Below are 21170 nucleotides of genomic sequence, written 5' to 3' on the forward strand. Positions count from 1 at the left end.
TCTCTGATCACAAGCTTTTCCGTCATCATTTGGCTTCAACCTTGTGTCAGTACTGGCAATGCTGCTTCCCAATGTCAGGGGCAGTGACCCCCAGCAGGTGCTTATTTAATGGCGGCACTACTCGCCATGTCACCGAGTTGTCATTGGGCTTTGGAAGTTTAAGTGAGACAGAGTTACCACTTCTGCTCCCCCACGCCCTGATAGCTCAGTCGCTGTTGGTCCACGGCTGCTTATTCGCCAGATTGCTCTGCTTATATCGCAGCTAGCCTCCATATCTGAAGGCTGTTCCCCGATCCGCCACCTGAGGACGCACCCGATAGTAGTCAGCTCTTCCCCGGGGGGGAGAGCTGACTACTAGCGGGACAACGTACGAAAATATACTCCGTTTATGTAATTTCCTGTGGAAACAAAATAATTTTGTAGGCAGCTAGGCATATCTGGCAGAGAACTGATAAACATTAACACACACAAATGCTAGTAGGCGATAGATGGCGCAATGAATAAATGGAGGATTACATACTGTTGACTAGGGCTGTCCGAAACAAGGCCCGTCAGTTGGTTTTATTTTCGTGAGCGAAAAATGAAATAATTTGAATCGAATGCGTATTCGATATTTTAATTTAATCGATAATCTCGATATTAGTAATTTTATTTGGTGTTTTTACATCACTATATACCCACGTGATTTTCAAATATTAGATGTGTCAAAGAAATGTGTGTTTACTCTGTTTTGTTCGAATGCGCATGCTCCGGGCGCATTGAAAATTTACTGAGATTGGCAACTACAAGCATCGAAATTGATATAGGTACTTTAGTAAACGAAGCCTAATACCGCAGAGCTCTCGCTAAAATAAAATAAACAATTACTGTTTCTTGTGTACTATTTCAATAGAAACGTTTATAAGCACCATGACTTTTCTATCTTATGAAATTTTCGAAATGTTTGCTAAACCTAACTAACGGTAGGACTCTCCAAGTAATTTAACATATATATGTATACTGTATTGATTATTCTGGATGCGGCCCTTCCGTAAGCGAAATCTCGGCCAGTGCGTAAAGTTGTTTTATTTTAGTAAATACTGTAGAGTGTGGTGTGTACTTTGCCTTCCGGTGATGAAGACGGCACGGAAGATGTCACTTTATTATTATTATTATATTCCGCTAATCTTTGGTTAGATTGTATCTCCAATCTTCTAATATGAATTAGAATATGCATCCTAAATTCAATTCTATATACTGAATGTATGTGTGTGGAGTTGGGGGAGGTGTTTCAGTTCTGTAGTCGATTTCATTTCGAAGTAAAGTTTGAGTTGAGTTTCGTAGTAACTTTCTTAGTTATGTCATTTTTGTCATGTCGTAAGAAATGCGTCGTTAAGATAAATATATGAAGAATATAAGAGGAAAATTCGGACATTGAATAAGAAGACAGCCAGCAACACCCTAGAAAGGTATGTCCGAATTTTCCGTCTTATATTTTTCATATATTTATCTATGTAAAACTTCAGTGGGCACTCAGCAAAAATAGGCTACATAGCCATAAAATTAATGTTTACTAAAAGGAGTACTAACATGCGAATTTTCCAAGAAATAAAACTTATAATGCTATTTACCTTTTCTCTAAGTTTTTCTTTTGTGCCTATACAAGTTTGGACACCACATGCCAACTTGGCAGTACGATTTTGGGCAAATCACCCTGCAAAAATTATTACTTGTTTTGGTTGCCCTGGGCTGCATTTTTAAGTCATGTCTGCTGTTAAAGGATATCATTTGGCTCAGATGGCTATTTTCTGGCAGGTATTCAAAAATATTCTGATTATTTCTTTGTAAATAACAATTATCGTTGAATGTATATATATATATATATTTTTTTTTTAAATATTAAGTTTTGAATTCCCCAACTTGAATCATGTCGTAGAGAATTGAATACGTTTGTTACTGAAAAAAGTGACGGATGATTATCCAGACCGATTCGGATAAAAGTACCCTTCTTCCTGACGACACAGCACAAGAAAATCATCAATAATTGTTTGGACGTTTGAATCTGCCAGCGCCTGGGTGGCCAAATGGACGGCCTCCCTGTTTTTTAACCAAGACCCTGTGGGTTCGTATCCTGTTGCAGGCAACAATGTTTGTGAGGTAGCAAATTATTTTTGCTACCTCACAAACAGGGTGAGACATTTTTTGTGCTGAGACATTCACTCTCCATAAAGGACATGAAGTGGTTTGAAAAAGAAATTAGCTTTATTGCTGATTGCAACTTACAGATTATGTAACATCTTTAGCTATAATTTAATATGTATATATATATATGTATATGAGAAATTAAGTAATAAAGTTAAGTGTTTAGGAGTACTGGAGACTAAAATCATAAAAAATTTTTCCACTAAATGCAGCAGTGAGTATAGAATATGGATAACATTTAACTATAACTGGGTGAATACATCCCTTTCTAAGCTTAAATAATAATAATAAAAAAAAAAAATAAACAAAATACAATCAAAGTCACAGAACAGCAGACTAACACGCACCCCAAAAAAAAAAAATTTAACGTGTTAACGTAAAGTACATGAAAAAATTACTTTTTTTGAATTATGGGATATGCCCATTCCTGCTGCTTGCCACAAATAGGCAGCTTAAAATAGAGCATAAAAAATTGATTTCAATATTTATACGTTCCAAGACTCTGAATCCACTGATGGGACTAGGTGGATAGTCACCTGTAGCCACCAAAGCACATTCCCCTTCTACTCCATTTTCAATCATTTTTGAAGTATTAGCAAAAAATTCTGCTGCCTGTTTTACATATACCACCACTTTGTTTAGTGTATCCAGACAGGTCTTCAACTGAGGAAGCAACTGAAATGGAAATATAAATAACCGTTAGAGAGAATACAAAAAATACTCGAAATAAAAATAATTATTAAAAAAAAAAAAATTACATCTCTCCTTTTTCATCTTATTATAGATTTGGGGCGAAACAGTCTGTCCTGGCCTCATGCAGTACTTTGTTCTTTCAACTCTTCATTACCCATTTATTTCATAACTGTACAATAATTGTGGCAGTCCCTACTGCCCATTAGAATTAGCTGCATCCATTTTTGTTTATATTTACTTAGGTAATAACTGATTGGTTTTATAATCGGACTAAGATTTCCTCATTTGTTTTCTGTTCTGATACATCCAGTTGTTTTTCATAAGAATGTCATAATTCGTTTTCTTTTTGATTTGCTTCCATATAATAAAGGTAGTTTCAATAAGGCAGTATAGTCTGATGGTAGCATGTATTTATACTAAGGATGGCTTATATATATTATTTACTATGACACTTACTTTAACCAAATTTTCATGATTAATAAAGGCCACGTGGTTTCTGTTTGCAATTCTCTTCTCTTTAATTATTTTATACTAAAGGTAGTCTATTCAAGATCAGCCTTTTTGGAATTTTATTGTTTATATTCTTTTAATATCCCTGCACATGTTGCATACTTAGTGCAAAGTCGTCTGATGTATATAATTCTGAACAGGAAAATAAAGCTGTCATTATGCAAGGTATTAAAGCTGTGTAGGTTTATAACCTTTCATAAATAAGATTCGCATTAAAAAAAAACCAATTGTATAGTAATTCAGTAGCCCTAAAACAATAAGCACTTTTGTATCATGTGCAACACATACAAAATGCACCCTTTCGTCGGAAAATACGTAGACGTGAATCACATCACATGTGTGTAAAACAAATAAACCAGATTTGATCAAAAAAAAAGTGTAAAATGAATGAACATCTAAATGGCTTGGGTGCTGGGCCCAGATTTAAAGTTAGTCTAAGTTGGGGAGGGTTTTCTAAGTTGCTAACAATATGTTAGGAGTTTAACTAGGAGCAGAAAAAATTACATCTGGAACTTAGATTTAGCGTTCGAAAATATCGAAACCTTAAATATGAATGGTGCCTTTTCACTTGGTTATACTGTAAATAAAAAATACTGGAAAATTTTCTATGAAGTTGAAAACCTAGCAGCACTTCTTTGAATCAGAATTGGTGGTATTTAAACTGTTATCGAAAATTGATAATTTGTATTACAAGACTTACCTTCTTGAGGATTTCCTGTCCAAATGTAGAAGAGTAAATGGCCATTACCTGTGCTTTTGCCTATCAAATAAAATATAATATTCTATATAGAACTTGCTGCAGAATACCAGTAGAACATCTGTCATATAAGGAAAACATTCAATTTGTATGACAGCTGCATAAATATAATCTTTTTAAATACATTTGCATCTCGGGATTAAAATAACACAGTTATGAAAAGATAGACAGTTGGTTTGGTTGTAATTATGGCCAAATCATATTATATACAAGGGCTAGTACATAATATGCGTTAACTGAGTTTATTCTCCTCTGAATTTACTCTCTAATATATTTATTTTATTTATTCATCATAAGTGACGAATCATATAGGTTCGTCACTTCGAAAATAGGAAGGGAAGAAATTTACATAGAACATGATATACATGGTGGCTCATAAGGCATGAGGTGGTCCATTGGCCATAGAAAGGGCCTCGTCTTGTGAAGTGACTGCATAAGTTTTAGAAAGTTACTGGAGGTTTTCCTTGAAATGTGGTTTCCATTATAAACTAGTTTATTAAGAAGTATGCTCTCTTTTCATTTGTTCATGCATCTACATTAATGTTCTCTGCTGTGGATGAAATTTGCACTATATTAATCTGACATGCCTTGTATCAAAATAAAAATAGCATTTGACTCATAGAATTTTGCAGGATATTTTTCACTTTCCTTTTATAATTTCCGGTAAGAGGAATAATTATTGGTTGTAGTTCAATTTCTTTCAAATTATAAATAAAATAAATAATTCCTCTTGTTGCTTTTTTTTTTTTTCATTCCTGAATCAGAGTTAGGCTACGTCTTTTAGTCGCATGCATTCACTCTGTGTTCTCATTTCTCATATCAGTATGCAGAATGCTCCTATTTTGTGTAAGTCGGTCATATTTTTTTAAAATAAGATTGAATGTCAAGGTTGAGAAACTTTAGGCTGTTTTCTTGATTATTTTCATTCACAGAATTTGTGATTAACATTTACCAATACTGATTTCTTTTAACATTTATCTACAGGTTTATTTAGAAGTCATGGGATTAAAATCGAGTTATATTTAAGCATAATTTTGTCTCTCCCCCTCAAAAAAAAAGGCAAATCTTTTATAGTAAAATGGATATACTATAATTTGTCATGCTCACCAATGGAAGCTTCATATTTTGAAGTACAATTTCAATATATATGAATGAATTGTGAAGGGATTAATATGTGGGTTATACTGTTAGGTAGTTTAATTTTATTTATTTTTTTCACATCTCCGTTTCAGGTTTCAGTGGATTCAGTTCAACTGATAAATTTGAATTTTTAATTTCAGTTAGTTGATATTGAGGCAGCTTTATTGACTGTGGCATGACAGCACATTGCACCCCTCCCTTTCATTTGATGAACTTTATTCTACACAACTTGCTGCAACCTACAGAACATCATCAACCACCACGGTCCTCAATTCTGATCTCCAAGCCATTCTCCAATGGGGTTCAGATAACCTCATCAATTTCAATGCTAATAAAACCCGATTCTGTCTCATTTCTCAAATAAATAAATAAATAAAATAAAGAACCATTTTTTTCCCAGTATTATTTTTGATGATACCCAAATTTCCAGACAATTTGAGATTTCTCTTCTTGCAATTACCCTGACATCAAACCTCTCTTTCAGTTCAATGTTGTTAAGTGTAAGGTTTTGAGATTCGGTAAGCAACGATGGGATGCCAAGTATACACTTGGTGGGGGAAACTTTAACAGAAGCAGAGGAGATGAGAGATCAAGGAGTGATGGTGGACAACGACCAGAAATTCAGGGGCCACATTACACAAGTCGTGAAGACATCACATCGAATAATGGCAATGATGTGGAGAACCCTGACATGCAGAAATAGAGAGGTTATGATTCCATTGTATAAGGCCTTGATCAGGCCTCATATGGATTATTGTGCACAGATTTGGTCGCCAGGTTTTTAATGGTGACGTGGATATGCTGGAAAGGGTACAGAGAAGATTCACAAAGGTAGTCAGTGGTCTTTGAAATGTGGAGTACGAGGACAGATTGAGGGAATGTAAGATGCAGAGCCTTGTGAATAGGAGGAAGAGGGAGGATATGATTGAGACATATAAATTGGTCAGGGGTTGTTATCAGATCAACATGGAAGAGATTTTTCATAAAAGTGGAGAAGGAAGTAGAACAAGAGGCCATTGCTGGAGACTTAAGACACGGTTGAATGAGCATTGTATGTAATAGTGAGTACCTCCCACGATGAGTCTCTGACTCCATGGTGGTCGGGTGTTGATAATAATAATAATCAACCCTCTCCTGAGATAAACACATCACAACCATTGTATCCTCAGCTTCTAAAAAAAAACTAGGATCTCTCTTTTGCTCAAGACATTACTTCACCTCTGAACAACTGTTAACCTTAACAAATCACAAATCCACCCAGCTATTGAATAGTGCTCTCACATTTGGTGTGGGGCCCCTTAAAAGCTCCCTCAAAATATTTGACTCAATACAGAGGAGAGCAATTAGACTTATAAATGACCCGTCTCTTGCCAACTCACTCCCTCCACTTTTGCACAGATGATTGGTCTCTGCAATATGTATATTCTACAAATATTTCCATGGAAAATATTCATCTGAAATAGCATCAATGATTCCCCCACTTAGTACTAAACTCGGAACACATGCAGCTGCTGTTCAACATCCCTTCACCATGCACCTTGAAACCAACAGAACAAATTTCTTTTCCTCTTCCTTCATCCGTGCAACAGTCTCCCACCATTGTGTTTCCCAAGGAATACAATATGCAGTCTTTTAAACCAAATGTAAACAAGTTCCTTCTTTCCTAACCCATTACCCATATATGGTACTAATGTACTAAGTTGATCAACCAACCTCTCGTGTATGAACTCAATATAAAAAATAAAAACATTCTAAGTATATTTAACTAGCAAATCTCTTTTGTAATAAGCAAACCTTTTTAAAATAATTTTTAAATGAAATATTATTATCTGAATGACTTCTCAGAGTATTTTTTTTAAATATAATGTATATCAATTTTAATTATGAATCTTTTACTAACCAAGGAATTAGATAGTTTCTTAATTTCTTTTTCTCTGAAATTTTTAAGTTCCATCAAATGATTTATCTGGCCTAAAATGGAAAAAATTAGAAAATATATATTTGAGGTCATGGGAATTACAAGCTACATTATATGCACAGACTATGAAAATTATACTTAATTAAAATGAAATAAGTGAAACGTGAAATCAGTGGGATCATAGTGCACGCACATTATTCTACAAAAACTCAAAAATCTTTCCGATTGTAACTACATAATGTGTAAATGTTGTTGTCTATAAAAGAGAACAGCAGCTGACTCAGAAGTCATTTCGATTTTCTATGTTGAACGTGTGTGCACACGCACGTATTGGATAGAGTAAAAAGTCTTTCTGAGGCTTAAAATTCTGATAGGAATAATAACTGAAATATAAATATCTACTTTCTTCTAATTTCGTATTTCATACTTTTCACACTATGTACATTTCATACGATTAAAGATGTTCATATTATTATCATCTATAAAGCAAAGGTGTAGAATTACATTCTCACACAATCTGTGAAGTATTATGTGTGTATAATAGTACTCTGTAGTAAACAACTTTTTAATTAATTAGTACTTTGTAGTAAATTACTTTTTAATCACTTACCTTATTTAAAAAATGCATTATAATACCTGTAATTCTTGAAGTTATACCCAACTCTATGAAGTTAAGCTCTGTAAACTGTGTGGAAAAAAATTTCCTATTCAACTTGCTGTTAGTCAATGGTGGCCATTGGACTAGTATACAAGTTGAATACCTAGAACAAAGAATTTATTGCTAATGTTAATCCTATTCTATCTAACGTAATAGCAGTCTGCTGCAAAGTTTGTGAAAAGACATGTATTGATGTTACATCTGTTATGTGTGCAGATAAATGCAAAAGTAGTCATCATTTTTACTGTGCTGGTCCCAGTGAAAGCCAATTTAAAAAGCTCTCTAAAGACAGAAAACAAAAATGCAAATTTGATGTACAACAAAGACCTGCTCCGAGTTCCAACTCTTTGTTCCACAACGGACGGCATTCCAGTGTGCTAGCCAATGCCCGCTAGCAACTTCTTTGGGGGTGATGAAGCATGCATTCCACAGATAAGTAATATGGACAATATATGCATTACAGATTTAATAGGGATCATGAAAAGAAAAAAAAAAATCGACAACTTAAATAGTTCGACAGAATATATCTCGAACAAAATAGATGGCTTTCTGGCTATCATTGCTGGCCTGACACAAGAAGTTAAGGAACTTAATTGGAAAAATTAGTTGGTTGATTGGATATTGATCAACGGATTTTTCTAATTGATATCAAACAGTTGTGTACAGATGTGCCACGTCTCTCAGGAGTAGAGTTACCAGGGTTCTACAGGGTTCTGTTCTAGGGCTACTGCTGTTCAATTTGTTAATGATTGGAATAGGCCTAAGTTCGATTCTCGTCGCGACGGGAGGAATCTTTATCTGGTCGATTTCAATCGAAGGTGAGTTAGCCGATCTCATACGGAGGTAGCAGGGTTTTTTCTCCCGGAAACTCGGGTTTTTCATCCCGCATACAGACAAATCAGCCCTTCAGAACACACGCAATTTACAGACAAAAAACATACTAGTTGTGGTAGTAGTGGAGGTGGGCGGTAGATGGCGTTGATGGAGATGATTCGTAGTAGTGGTTCGGTGTAGTGGTTAAGACAGTTGTAGGTGTCCTCCCGCGATGAGTCTTCGGACTCCTTGGAGGTGTCAGGAATAATAATAATAATAATGATATTACGAGTGGTTTGCAAGCTGATATTCAGCTGTTTGTGGGTGATGCTAAGCTAGAAAAGTTATTAGGAATGATGCAGATATACTGGTACTTAAGAGCAATTTGAATAAAGTGGCTATGTGGGCAGACAAGTGGGGGATGTCAATTTAACACCAGTAAATGTAAGGTTTTTCATTTTGGATCTCAAAACATTAAAGTTTCTTATCATATTGGAGGCGTTTGTGTTACGGGAGATAGAGGAGGCATGTGATCTTGGGGTATTGGTGGATAAGGAATTGAAGTTCAAGGGACATATTGCAAAAATAATAATCATAAGTAGAGATAAGGATGTGGTCATTCCACTGCACAAGTGCTTTGATTAGACCACATCTGGACTACGGTGAATCAGTTTGGTCACCTACATTCATAGGTGAGAAGCAAGCTGTGGAAAAAGTTCAGAGGCGAATAACAAAAAGAAATATCGGGATTGTAGAATACTAACTATGAAGACAGGTTGAGAAAATGTAAATTACTGATGCCAGTCAACAGGCAGAAGAGGGGTAATATTATTATTAGACACCTCCAGGGAGTCCAAAGACTCATCAAGGGAGGGCACCTGCTCTACAACTCTGTCTCCACCATTGACCACAACTACACCAAGACAGTCTACTGTCGACCATCACCACTAGTATTTCAAAAGACAACCACAGACATCCATGCCCAAGGTGGGATTCGAACCTGCAGCCTTTTTGGGTGGAAAGTGGTTGTCTTTTGAAATACTAGTGGTGATGGTCGGCAGTAGTACACTAACCACTCGGCCAGCCAGGCTGGCGATATGATTATGATATGCTTAAGACATATATATTGCTAAGGGATACTTATCGAATTGATACCGCAGATATTTTTTTAAAGGGTTGAAGGAGGATAGGGGATAGGGACAAGAAGAGAGTGCAGCATGACTTTTATTGCATGGAAAGTGGTTAGTGAAAATTTATTGCCAAATGAGTTGGTAAGTGTGCAAACATTGAACTAATTTAAGATGAGGTATGATAAACGTTATCGCTGTTAGAATGCATCTTACTATAGCCTCCCTTGATGAGTCTTGACTCCAGGAGGTGTTTGTATAATAATAATAAAACAAAGAACTTTGAACTAGAAAACGCAAATATGGAGCTGTATAGGGCATAAAAAATTCATGAAACAGTGGATGACCTGAATCAGTAGGCAGGTTTGAGCTAACTGCCTATTGTTGTGTGTGTTATTTCTTTTGTTCTCTTTGTTTTATTTATTATCCCTTTTTGTCTTTCTTATACTATGTGTCCTGTTCGCTAATGATCCTTAGACTACCTACTCTCTAACTTGTGAGAGGCCCCCCCTTTCTCTCAGACGAATTTATATACTACGCCAGCCTGAGCTTAGATACAGAGAATATCTTAACCTAGGGTCACAGAAATTAGATGCCACCAATGTGGTTACAACTGAACAGAGGCCGTAGGTGTTCTAATCTTGCAGTCGTAGCCCTTCCTTCTTAACTTACTCTGGGTATCCCCACACGCATATACAAATGAACAGGTTCGTAACTTTTATGAGTTGTAAGAGTCAGTCTACATGGTCAGATCACACACACATGAAACTATAAAACATATTTAATGAACTCAAGTAATACAAGGTATAAGCATGATGTAAGCAATACTAAGTTAAAATCATCTAAGGATTCACTCACTCTCTCGTTCCTTAAACATACAATTTCTCATTTTTTACATAAAATATTCTCTTCAAATGGTTGTAATACTATACACAGTTGATCAAGTCCTCGTTTCGTTAGTCACAAAACACATCTTGTTTCCATTTCGTATGGGTCTAAACCTTGGTTCTTAACATATTCATGATTCTCGGACAGTCAGTCTAATGAGAATTAAATGTTCTATAATCTGCTTAATCTTTAGAGTTCAATTTTCATTCCGAAACACACAATTTCTTCCATTCACAATCATCCTAATGTTTAAGGGACAAAGAATATGTAAAGTACTTATCTGCACTGCATAGGATTTCGGGATTCCTTCTGTCCTTCCTTCGTGGTGGGAAACTTTATTGTTCAGGATCTGCTGCCACGTGGGAGTCACGTGTACTCTTCGAGTCTGGCGCTCGCTTCTTCAAGAATTACATCGGTGCACTTTCTTTGCTGATGGCCCACAAGTTTATCTGCCATACTCTGCTGTGATGCCTTGCCGGGACGTACAATAGTCAACTCCGGGAACGCAGGAGTTAGACATCGTTGACCACTGAGGAGCGCGTGGAGAGAAAACTGGAACAAACAAAATGGGGGGGGGGGGGGTTGCAGACCTGCGTTGCTGCATATATTCTCCCTTTCCAGCACCCTCTTTTTGAGTTAGATTTTGCATATTCGGCTTTTCGATTCGTCCCCGACTGGGTGACCTCATCGCACCGCCATACGGGGCTTTCCATTTTGGGGAACGCGTGCCTCTAGATTTTTCCACGTACTAACACCCACGGGCGCATACAATACTATGGTGGCATTTGCGCGTCCTTTGCCCTTTCTTGGGCAGTGTACTGACATTCTTGCATGGGTAGTTATAAATAGCAATTATCTTTACACATTTTCTTTGATTATTTTACATTTACAAATTTAAATTTAGATCTATCAAAACTCATACTAAATACATCTTATTGATCATGATATTAATTTTTTTATGACATGAACTTAATTGCTGAAAAGACAAGTATGCTCTTTTAGTGGGACATATTCTGTTAGATTCTGGATGGGTGACTTCATTGTAAGTGAGGTTGCCCATTTCAGATCTAACACTATTGATTCAGGTCAATAGGCAGTTAGCTGAAATCTGGAAATTGTTGGTGTTCCTCATGAGCCACGTGAAAATGTGCATGAAGTAGCAGAGAAAATTGCACATAAAATCAAGATTAACTATAATGAAGATGATATTGAGGCTATGCATCATGTTCCTAGTGGGCAAAAAAAAACAGAGCAATGCCTATCATAAAATTTAAAAGAAAATTTAAACAGAGGCTGGACGGAAACAAAAATATCAAATATAGACTAAGAACAACTGATATATGTGACAATTTTCTACTGTTTATTGCAAAGAAATGTAAAGAAGCAGAAGCTGGAAATATCTTTGCATCAAATATGGCAACCTTTTCGTAGGAAGAAAGAAACGACACATCGAAAATATTGTGGATCAGATGTAAAGAAAACTTGTGGAAACTGAAAAAACAGTGACAGTAACATCTGACTCACAAACAATAATGACAGATGAGTATAACAATGATGTCACTTTTCATAAATGTGTAATATGTCATGATTCAATGGAATTAGGAAACTTGTTTCATCCTCAGACACCGCATATTTATTTTGCATATAAATAGAAGTATTCGAGATAAATTATAACATATAGAATTAGTACTAGATAATTTAAACTATTGGCTAGTTCTGATATTAACAGAAATCTGGGTTAAAGACAAAGAAATTGATTTGTACCATTTAAGTGCATTTAAAAATTATCAATGTTATATTGATATAACAAATCTGGAGGTGTAATTATCTTTATTCGAAATTCAATAACTGTTAATAACATTACTAACATTAAAATGAAAACAGTTGAAAATGTCAATTTATATTAGAGCATCATAATATATATATATATAATGGCTGTATATAGGTCTCACTGCTACACAGAGTTCAACTTTATACAAAAACTCGAGTGTAGTCTAGATGAAATCAGAAGTGACAATGTTCTCTCATAATTCGGGATATGAATATTGAATAGCAGCTCATCTCAAGATTATCTAGATTTACTTGCCATGCATGGACTCGAACAATGTATGAACAATGTCCAAACGAGAGGATTCAATGGTGGTAGAACGTACCTAGATGTATTTGGTAGAACTTTAAGTGGAAACTAAATCCAAGCAACAGTTCTGCACCAACCTCTTGTTGATCACTTTCCAATTGGTATCAAAGTGCATTTGCAAGTACAGCACACAGATAGTAAAACGGGAAAACATCCCCTACACAACAACTGACTACAGAATATTGAAACATAACTTGAGCACTGTTTCTTGGGAAAAGATAACAATGGAAACAAATATTGATAACTCATATCATAAATTTATTGTGATGCTACACAATAAAATATAAAACTCAATCCAAGTTAAAATAATAGACAAAATTAAAGAAAAATTGCCTCGATTACATAGGAAATCAGATGCTATATAAAATAAATTAAAGATACCAAGAAGTTATATACTTGGTTTGTAAGCAAACAAAGTTTGCGCCTAAAGTGTTTTCAAAACTGGGGCAACTCGTGGTAAAAATGATATGATCTCATATCACTTGCCTTAGTATCCCATAATGCAAGGCACAACTCCTTGCAGACATGTATAATGCTATGCATTATGGGAATGGTCACTACCCAGACCGGTTTCGACCTTTATTGAGGTCACATCAGTGGGAGCCAGACCCAGAGGTGATACCAAGGTTGAAGTAATGCAGAAGTCATATTTTTCCTGTATGACTTGCCAAAAGGTGTCACACCTTTTGGCAACTTATTACTAAACATATTACTAAGGCAAGTGATATGAAATCATACCACCTTTACCACGAGTTGCCCCAGTTTTGAAAACACTTCAGGTGCAAACTTTGTTTGCTTACACTTGGATAAAGGATTAAACTAAGTACAGTATATGATTTCTTGGTATCTTCAATTTATAGTATAACCAAGTGGAAAAACTTTCAACAACCACCTATCTCTAATATTATTTTAGAGTATTTTAATAAGGTGCTACAGATTTTGGCAACTTGTATAGGAAAAATATGACTTCTGCCTTACTTCAACCATGGTATCACCTCTGGGTCTGGCTCCCACTGATGTGCTTTTTGTGTGGTTGTGGCAAGGCTGTAGCCAATGAAGTTTTAACTGAGGCTCGGCTATTGCTGTTTCCAGGTCTGGCTCTCAGGGAAAGGGGCAGTTCTTTCCCTGAGATATGAGCAGATCTGCTTGGGGTAGGGTTTTGCCTGTCTCTGAGTGGGGCCACTGCTGAGATTATGGCTCTGTTCGGTGGAGCTAACACTGAGTTAAATGATCCTTTGGGTTGCTCATTGTTTGGTGATCTGGGGGGTATCATACGAGAGTTAACTCTGCAATTAAAACAGGGAATCCGGTCTGGGTAGTAACCATTCCCATAATGCATAGTATTATACATGTCTGCAAGGAGCTTTGCATTATGGGATACCTGAAAATACTTCAGGTGCATACTTCGTTTGCTTACACTTGGATAAAGGATTAAACCAAGTATATAAAAATTAGAGATAAAGTGTATAAAAAGTTTAAAAATACCAGCACAATCAATGTTACGAACACAGTTCCAAGTACTAAGAAATGAATTCCTAAAATCCCAAGGAAACGACAGAAAACAATGGAAGTTTGTGAATACATTTATAGGCAAAGATATACACAAATAAACCCTCCCCATACTTAAAGATATCAATAGGAATAGAGAAAATGGAGACAGAGGATTAGCTAAAGAATATAATAATCACTTTGCCATGGTCAGTGAAAGCATTCTGAAAAATGCTAAAACCATTTCTTAGAATCAGACTCCCAAAAGAATTGATAACTCCATATATCTTTTCCCCACTTGTGAAAACAAAATCAAAAGTGTTATAGCTAGCCTAAAAAAAAAATAAAAATAATAATTTCAGGATATGATGATGGTATTAACACTAGCATTGTGAAAGAATGCCGATGTACATTATGGAACCCCTGATGTACATTTTTAACTTCTCACTGATGACAGGCACATTTCCATCAGTTTTTAAGAAGGTCGTAGTTGTACTATGGGAAACAAAAATAACAGACCGATCTCCCCTCTACTGATCCTTTCGAAAATATTACAGAAATTGGTAAAAATTGGACTCATGAAATTTCTGGACAAAACAACTTATCAATTTGGGTTTAGGCAAAAGTTACAGAACATGCTTTACTGAATTCACGAACAGTTTATATCTCCCTAAATAAACAAAAACTAACACTAGCAATATTTTTAGATATACACATGGTACTGCCCTAAACCTATTCAAAAACTACTTAAATGCCAGATCACTAATTGTAAAAATAAACAAGAGCTATAGCAGCTCCAAAACAGTAAACTACAAGGATCTGTCTTAGGATCAATTTTATTTAGTATTAATATCAATGACTTCTGCAATCTTAAACTAAACAGTAAAATAAATGCAAATGCAAAGCATAGTGAATGCTGGTCTTTTAAAAGTAACAAACTGCTGTTATTTTTACAGCAATTTTGCCTGCTTTTGTTTAGTAGTGCCCCTTTTTTTTAATGTCATTGGCTTTTTACCCAAGAATTCTTAGGGCATTGCAGATGTAGTGTTAGAGACAAATATATGTAGCATAATAGAAGAAAATTCGCACATACCTTATCTTGGATGTTGTTGCCTGTCTTCTTTCTGGGTTGTGCATACTTCTGCTGTTAATGTGTTGAAAGGGGGAGTGGGGGGGGAGGTTGGCAATGTGGGAGAATTAATTTGAAAAAACCTGGGTTTTTCTATATAATACGCACATATTATAATTAAGGGTGGGTGGAGTGCTTTTTTGTAGGGTGGGAAAGGTGAAAAAAGGGGCTGAACTTTAGAAACTGGTTAATGGGAAAAGTCGGCCAGGGATAGGGTTGATGGGGTGCGAGCCATTTCGACCACGTGGATCTTCGTCTGAACTCATGGAGGCAGTGGATCCTATGTCATGTTGGCTTGGTGTTTTGCCTTTGAAGTGTTTGTGCTATCGCCTATTGGTCGGGGTTGTGACCAAATGTTTATGTTGTGGAGCTTCGAACACTCAGAAATTATATAGGGTTAGTGGACGTTGATTGAGTGCTTGTCACATTTTATGGCTATTGTTTCATTGTCTTGTCGGTCTATTATGATGGCCTTGTCAATTTGCAGGGTGTATTTCTGTTCAAGGGCGTGAGCTGCTATTTGTTTTTCCTGTACTTTGTATTCTAGTTTTCTTTTTGATGTTGCGTTTTTTAGTGTTTAAATGTAACAAACTGGTTCCAGTCAAATAAACTCAGTCTGAATGTCTCAAAAATTAAATATGTAAATTTTAATTTGTGAAATACAACAGGCAAAATGAACTTCACTGCGCAATTAATTCTGCATGATTGGAAGTGCAGGCCAAATTCAAATTGCAACTGTGAGGAAATAGAAAAAGTCAATGTAATAACTTGGGATTAAAAATTGATAGTAATTTAAGCTGGAAACCACAATATTGTTGATGTGTATAAAGTAAGGATTATGTTAAACAGAAAAAAAAAAACCTTCCAACATCTTTTTCTAAATCCAGAGTAATTTAATAATAAGGTGAGACACCTTTTGGCAACTTGTATAGTAAATATGACTTCTCCATTGCTTCCACCTTAGTATCACCACCTCTGGGTCTGCCTTCCACTGACGACACCTCAATAAAGATCGAAACTGGTCTGGGTAGTGGCCCATCCCTTAACACAAAGCATTATTCATGTCCACAAGGAGATGTGCTTTGCATTATGGGAGATACTAAGACAAGTAGTGATGAGATCTTGGTCCACCTTTACCATGAGTTGCCTCAGTCCTGAAGATAGTTCGGGTGCAAACTTTGTTTGCTTACACTTGGATAAAGGATTAAACTAAATTTATTATAGTCTAACCAAGTGGGGGAAAAACTATCAACAAATTTCTTTATGATTTATTATCGGTAATTTTGATTTGTATACCTACTTTATATACCTGTATACCCGGGCAGTGTAAAAATTTCTTGGGTGAAAAGGGGTCGTGAGTGGAAAAAGGTTAAGATGCACTGATATATAATATCATCTACATACAGGTTGTAATCTATCTCTATATACTGTGTGTATAAATATAACATCATATATTTTTCCAATGCTTGAAAGCTGCTCTTATTTACCAGTAACTTGGCTTCTTTGAAAAATAATTAATGCTTTGGTGGTGCATGTAATCCTATCTGCATGATGTAATATATCATTTGAGTATGTTCTTTTGGCTGGATTTTTTTCTAGAGGAGAAAATCCTGCAACTTCCATATCGATCTTTTTTAAGTAAAGGCTAACACCTTTACTTAAAAAGTCCTGATAAAGATTCTTCATGTCCTGGTCAGGATTCAAACTTGCCTATTTCCAACCAACAGGTATCATTGAAACCTGACCTACAGAGGTTTTGTAAAATTCTTCCTCACAAATCAAAGGTTAATGCAGTTAATTTTTTATACTTACGCTGCTTTTCTTCAAGAGTCTCCTTCAACTCCTGTATTTTTCCTGAAATAATAACACAATAGCTATTAAGAGTCCAACATGATTCATTAAGAGAAGAGATAAATTTTTGTAAACATCACAAAATATCAATAAAAAAACATTAGTACTCTCATCGTGTCTTATGTAACATTCCAAAATGAATGGTTTTATGTTTTGAATGAGTCAGTATACATATAATGGCTTTTCTTTTTAAATAATATTGAAATTTTGTGGGAAGTTTTTGGTATTAAGACCACATTGTAATATACAAAGTTCATTAAAAAAATAAAAATGCTGAAAACTTCCCACAGAACTGCTTAACCACAGAAATCTACATATAAATATTCAAATTTGCAGAATAACTTATGTTTATTTCAGAAACATATACAGGTATCCCTTGCTTAATGGGATTTGATTAATTTCGGCAATCCCTCGATATATGCGACAATAGTTTTGATTAACGTGCCTTTAACCCTGCGAAGCTCGCAGCTGATCTGAGAGATACATGCAAAATGTTTAACATAAATATTCTTACACAATTCAGTGTATAGCTTGGAGGTCATGAGTAGCTGTGCATTCATATGTTACGAGTGATATTCCACACTGTTTTTTGCTGTCAGTTTTGGTTTAACACATGTTAAGTAAAGGTTTGTGATATTTGACAGTAAATTGTATCTGAGAGATACAGCGACCTCCGAGGAGTATAGTATGGGTTTTTTTTTTTTTTTGTTCAATAATTTCTAGATTGTAACTCAAAATAAATAAACCATCATGTATTACTGAAATAGAAAGCCAAAGGCTTATTTATCATACATGTCCTCTAGGAGATGTGCTTTACATTTATGGAAAATACTAAGGAAAGTGATCTTGAGCTTATTCCACCTTTACTACGATTTGCTCATAAGGTTGCTTATGCTTGCATCTGCCGAACTGAAACTCTTGTAGTTTCTGTGTTCGGCTGTGAAATAATGTTGGATTCAATATCCACTTAATTTTTCCCATCATGTATTATATTTACAGTGTTTTTTCTTTATGTTTCATTGCTTGTTTGCCAAGGTCTGGAGAGTCATTTTGCTTGTTATCGTAGAATTTATGCCGCTAAGAAAAAACCTAAAACTGTTCAAACGACTCATGATAACTTCTTTTCATAAAAAAAATTTCAGTAAATAATGTAGGTATAAGCATTTATTAAGCATTTACTTTGCATTCATTTTTTATCTCTCCTAAAAGAGTACTATATAAAACGAATTATTAATACAATAATCAAATAAAACAATAATCAAATATAAAAAATCATTAATGCAATTATTAATACAAATAGAGCCTGTGTAGCTCAGTGGATGTGGCGTTTGCCAACCACGGTACTTGGTCGCACGAAGGAAGACTTGGTTTCGAGTCTAGTCGGTGACTAGAGGAAATTTTTCTAAGCCTTTTTTCGACCGGTTCCCGAGTTAGTTGATCTCTGACACGGGCAAGCAGGTTTTTCCTCCCGGAAACTTGGGTTTTTCGTCCTGTAAACTCAAGAAAATCGACCGTAGAACCCACATTATTTCAGACATTAAATATATTGTGTTAGGGTTAGGGACCACGAGATGGCGGCACATTTGAGCCGTCTCTCTTCACTGAGTACCACTTAATTAGTGATAGCCTTGGGCCATCTATCTCTGATTGGTACCAGTGGAGATTGAACTGCCCACTCAGTCTCCAAAAGTTAGATAGGGCTAAATGGCCTCGCCTACTCCCCGTATAGGGAATAAAAAGGCGTTAGCTGATTTTTTTTTTTTTTTTTTTTTTAATCGATCATGGACGAATTGTAATTTTTACCATTGATTATTAGATTTGATTAATGCAATTTTGATATATGCGATAACATCGAGGGATACCTGTACATGTGTATATAATTTATTATTATTATTAAGCATATAATAATATGTGCATATAATTATTATTATTAAAGAAGATCACATATTGCACTCACAACATCCAATGGCAATCCATTCCAATCATGCACCATCCTATGAGAGAACAATCTAACTCTTACCCCCTTCTTAGCGGCATTCATTCATCCTCTTGTCCTTTCCCCACCCTCCATAAATTGAAAAATTCCATCAATTGAAATCCTGTATGATCCTTTCAGAAGCTTGTAAGTCACAATCATATCACCCCTCTTTCTCCTGTTTGCTCCTGTCTGCAAATTCTCAATCTGTCTGCATAATCAGTATTCCACAATCCTGATATCATCACAATGATCTCCATTGTGATTCTGATACAGTTGTGGACTATTATATCTAAGCATATCGATAAAATTCTTGTGAATTGTCTTTAGCATGAAGAGCCAGTTTCTTTTCAGACTCAGCCTTGTTATTTATTTATTTTTGAAGAAAGAATGCGAGAATTTTTGAACAGGAAAATAGCCATACCGGTATTTTTTTTTTTTAAGTTGTTTTTCCCTCTAAACTATCAGATGGCATCTGGACTTTTTTTATTACCCCCCCCCCCACACACACACAAAGACACCATATGACACAAAATTAATGCTGTGTGTTTATTATTATTAACACCTGGCCTTCATGGAGTCCAAGCCTCATCATGGAAGGTACACACTATTGCACACAGTGCTCATCCCACCATGTCTTAAACTGATTCAATGTGTCTACATTCACAACACACTCAGGCAATGCATTCCACTCACCAACTCACTCCACTCACCAACTCACTCTCTCCATGCAAAGAACCTACTGCTCACATCCTCTTTATACAGTTTCTAGCAATGACCTCTTATTCTATCTATTCCCCCCCCCCCCTCCCATTCTATGAAAAATATTATTATCATTATGTGACACCTCCAGGTGGTCCAAAGACTCATCGAGGGAGAGTGCGCCAACAGCATCAAACGATTGAAACCCTTCCAACTACTAACCACACTCAAACTTGCTTAACTTTTTGTGTGAGCCATTAATAGTAGAGGCCCTAAATATCTTTCATGTCAACCTGATAACACCCCTCCCCCCCTCACTAAGTTATGTACCTCAATCATATTTCCCCTCTTCCTCCTATTCACAAGGCTTTGCAACCTACATTCTCTCAATCTGTCCTCATGCTCCATGTTCCAAGGACCACTGATCCCCTTTGTGAATCTTCTCTGGACCCTTTCCAACATATCCTCATCACTATGAAAACCGGGGAACCAAATCTGTGCACAATAATCCATGTGAGGCCTGATCAATGCCTATATGAAGGCATCACAACCTCTTTATTTCTGCATGTCAGAGTCCTCCGCATCACTGCCATTATCTGATGTGACTTCATATTCTGCAAAAATGTAATGCCTATCTGAGAGACGAGTCATTTGCAAACATATTTTGAACAAATTCTTCAAGTACACAAAATAACTTGCATTACTATACAACAAGAATTATCAATTGATATTTTACTGATGTTAAAACGCAGTATATTAAAAATAATAACAATAATAAACAATTCTTATTTGTTTCCGCATGGCACAAATTCATGGTAAGGATTTTTACTTGGCTGAAGATTAAAAGAGGTGTGTGTCTTCTCAGTGGTGTATTATATAGTAGCTATATATGTCATAATTACGTATATTTTAGAACTATTCATTTATTTATAAGACATTTTTTTTCATTTTTCATCACAGAGACAGTTTACGGCTTTACTGACAGTGTCAGCTTGTGTCCCAATAACCAACATGCCTAATTAATTATTTTAACACTAATATTGAATTTTTTTTTAATGTTAATTTTCTATGGGGAAAAAAAAACTGCACACTATGTTACCGAAGTATATCTTGTTACTAATGATGTATGCTAGAATTTATGCCCATATGAACTGTAATTAAATATGCTTAGGTACTATTATGAAAATCATATCTACAAGTTAA

General features: G+C 35.6%; 1 protein-coding gene across 1 annotated transcript in view; it reads right to left on the bottom strand.

The window, feature by feature from the left end:
• Window positions 1-2219: 2219 nt before the first annotated feature.
• LOC150102167 (uncharacterized) overlaps window positions 2220-21170 on the bottom strand; it is a 66966-nt gene continuing 48015 nt past the window's right edge. Inside the window, exons 3-6 of the mRNA XM_090399504.1 lie at window positions 17252-17293; window positions 7182-7252; window positions 4085-4144; window positions 2220-2856 (exon numbers count right to left, since the gene is read on the bottom strand). Coding sequence (XP_090255630.1) covers window positions 2590-2856; window positions 4085-4144; window positions 7182-7252; window positions 17252-17293 — 440 coding nt within the window. The 3' untranslated portion in view covers window positions 2220-2589. The remainder of the gene's footprint in view (window positions 2857-4084; window positions 4145-7181; window positions 7253-17251; window positions 17294-21170) is intronic.

Source organism: Typopeltis vanoorti, chromosome 10 (genome assembly GCF_054136105.1).
Source record: "Typopeltis vanoorti isolate ZY-2024b chromosome 10, IOZ_Tvanoo_1.0, whole genome shotgun sequence".
Classification (NCBI taxonomy): Eukaryota; Metazoa; Arthropoda; class Arachnida; order Uropygi; family Thelyphonidae; genus Typopeltis; species Typopeltis vanoorti.